Source organism: Sphaeroforma arctica, assembly GCF_001186125.1.
Source record: "Sphaeroforma arctica JP610 unplaced genomic scaffold supercont1.1712, whole genome shotgun sequence".
NCBI lineage: Eukaryota > Ichthyosporea > Ichthyophonida > Sphaeroforma > Sphaeroforma arctica.
In genome coordinates this window covers 7,614-8,616 of record NW_014038846.1, presented here as the reverse complement: position 1 = coordinate 8,616, position 1,003 = coordinate 7,614, and the positions used below count along the sequence as shown (strand labels likewise).

Genomic DNA, 1,003 nt, shown 5'->3' with positions numbered 1-1,003 from the left:
CGATAATCCATCGAGTTGGATTTTGTTCAACATTTTGAAGTTATAAAGAAAAATACAAAGAAGGCTTGCCTATAGCGCACAAAATTGCGTCATAAAAGTACTACATCGGCTCCTCGCAGATATATATCTTAAGTAAGAACATGAGGCGCTTAAACTAAGGATAGTGCAGATGATGTTTCCGTACTCGTGTGTACTGATATATACACTATTATACTTACATTCGAAGCTCAATCAATTCGTGATCTCGTCAGTATCAGCTGCCTATATAACATCTTGTATATATGCTTGAGGATAAAGGCCTGCTTTAAATTCCTACTGCATACCTCCAACAGTAGAGAACTCGTAGCTTTGCGGGTAGTGCCTCAGCGTTACACCGTGTGGTTTCAAAGCACGGTCAAGGGCAGGTTCGTAAACACCAGCTTGTATATGAGCGCACCTACTCTGTTGATCGATTTCCAAAGCCTGATCAAAACGTTGCATGTCTACTGTGATGACACCCTGAAAAACTTGAGAATTTGTTGGCTCTACCCCGCCCACAGTACTTGAGCCACCTGTGTAAATGTGTACCATAGGTTAGTGCGAAAATCGCCCTTGCGAATATCTGTATCCCAAGTAGCACTGGAACTCTCTATGTTTAGGCATGCCTTGTTCAGATTAGATAGAGTGTGTGAGTCATAAATGCGCCAACACGAAGCAGAGTATTTGACGTTTATGTCCAAAACTGTTCACTCAATATCAAATAGTCACAGGTATCTGTACATATTAGGTTTATAATACATATACTTGCATTAATTTGTTTCTATATATTTACTCGCACGAACAATTGTGTTCAAGAACATTGCACATGTACGACGTTGCATTTATTTTAAGTATTTATCTATACATATTTATTAATGAAAAATTCTACATTTTTTAAGTATATATATATATATATATATATATATATATATATATATGTGTGTGTGTGTGTGTGTGTGTGTGTGTGTGTGTGTGTGTTAGTATA

General features: G+C 37.2%; 1 protein-coding gene across 1 annotated transcript; it reads right to left on the bottom strand.

Moving 5' to 3' along the window:
- Positions 1 to 231: 231 nt before the first annotated feature.
- SARC_11484 (hypothetical protein) lies at positions 232 to 480 on the bottom strand (the record flags this gene model as incomplete). The annotated part of the gene is made up of 2 exons (XM_014294431.1): positions 232 to 257; positions 324 to 480. The coding sequence occupies 2 exons, from the start codon at positions 478 to 480 to the stop codon at positions 232 to 234; spliced, it is 183 nt and encodes a 60-aa protein (XP_014149906.1).
- Between the last annotated feature and the right edge of the window lie 523 nt (positions 481 to 1,003).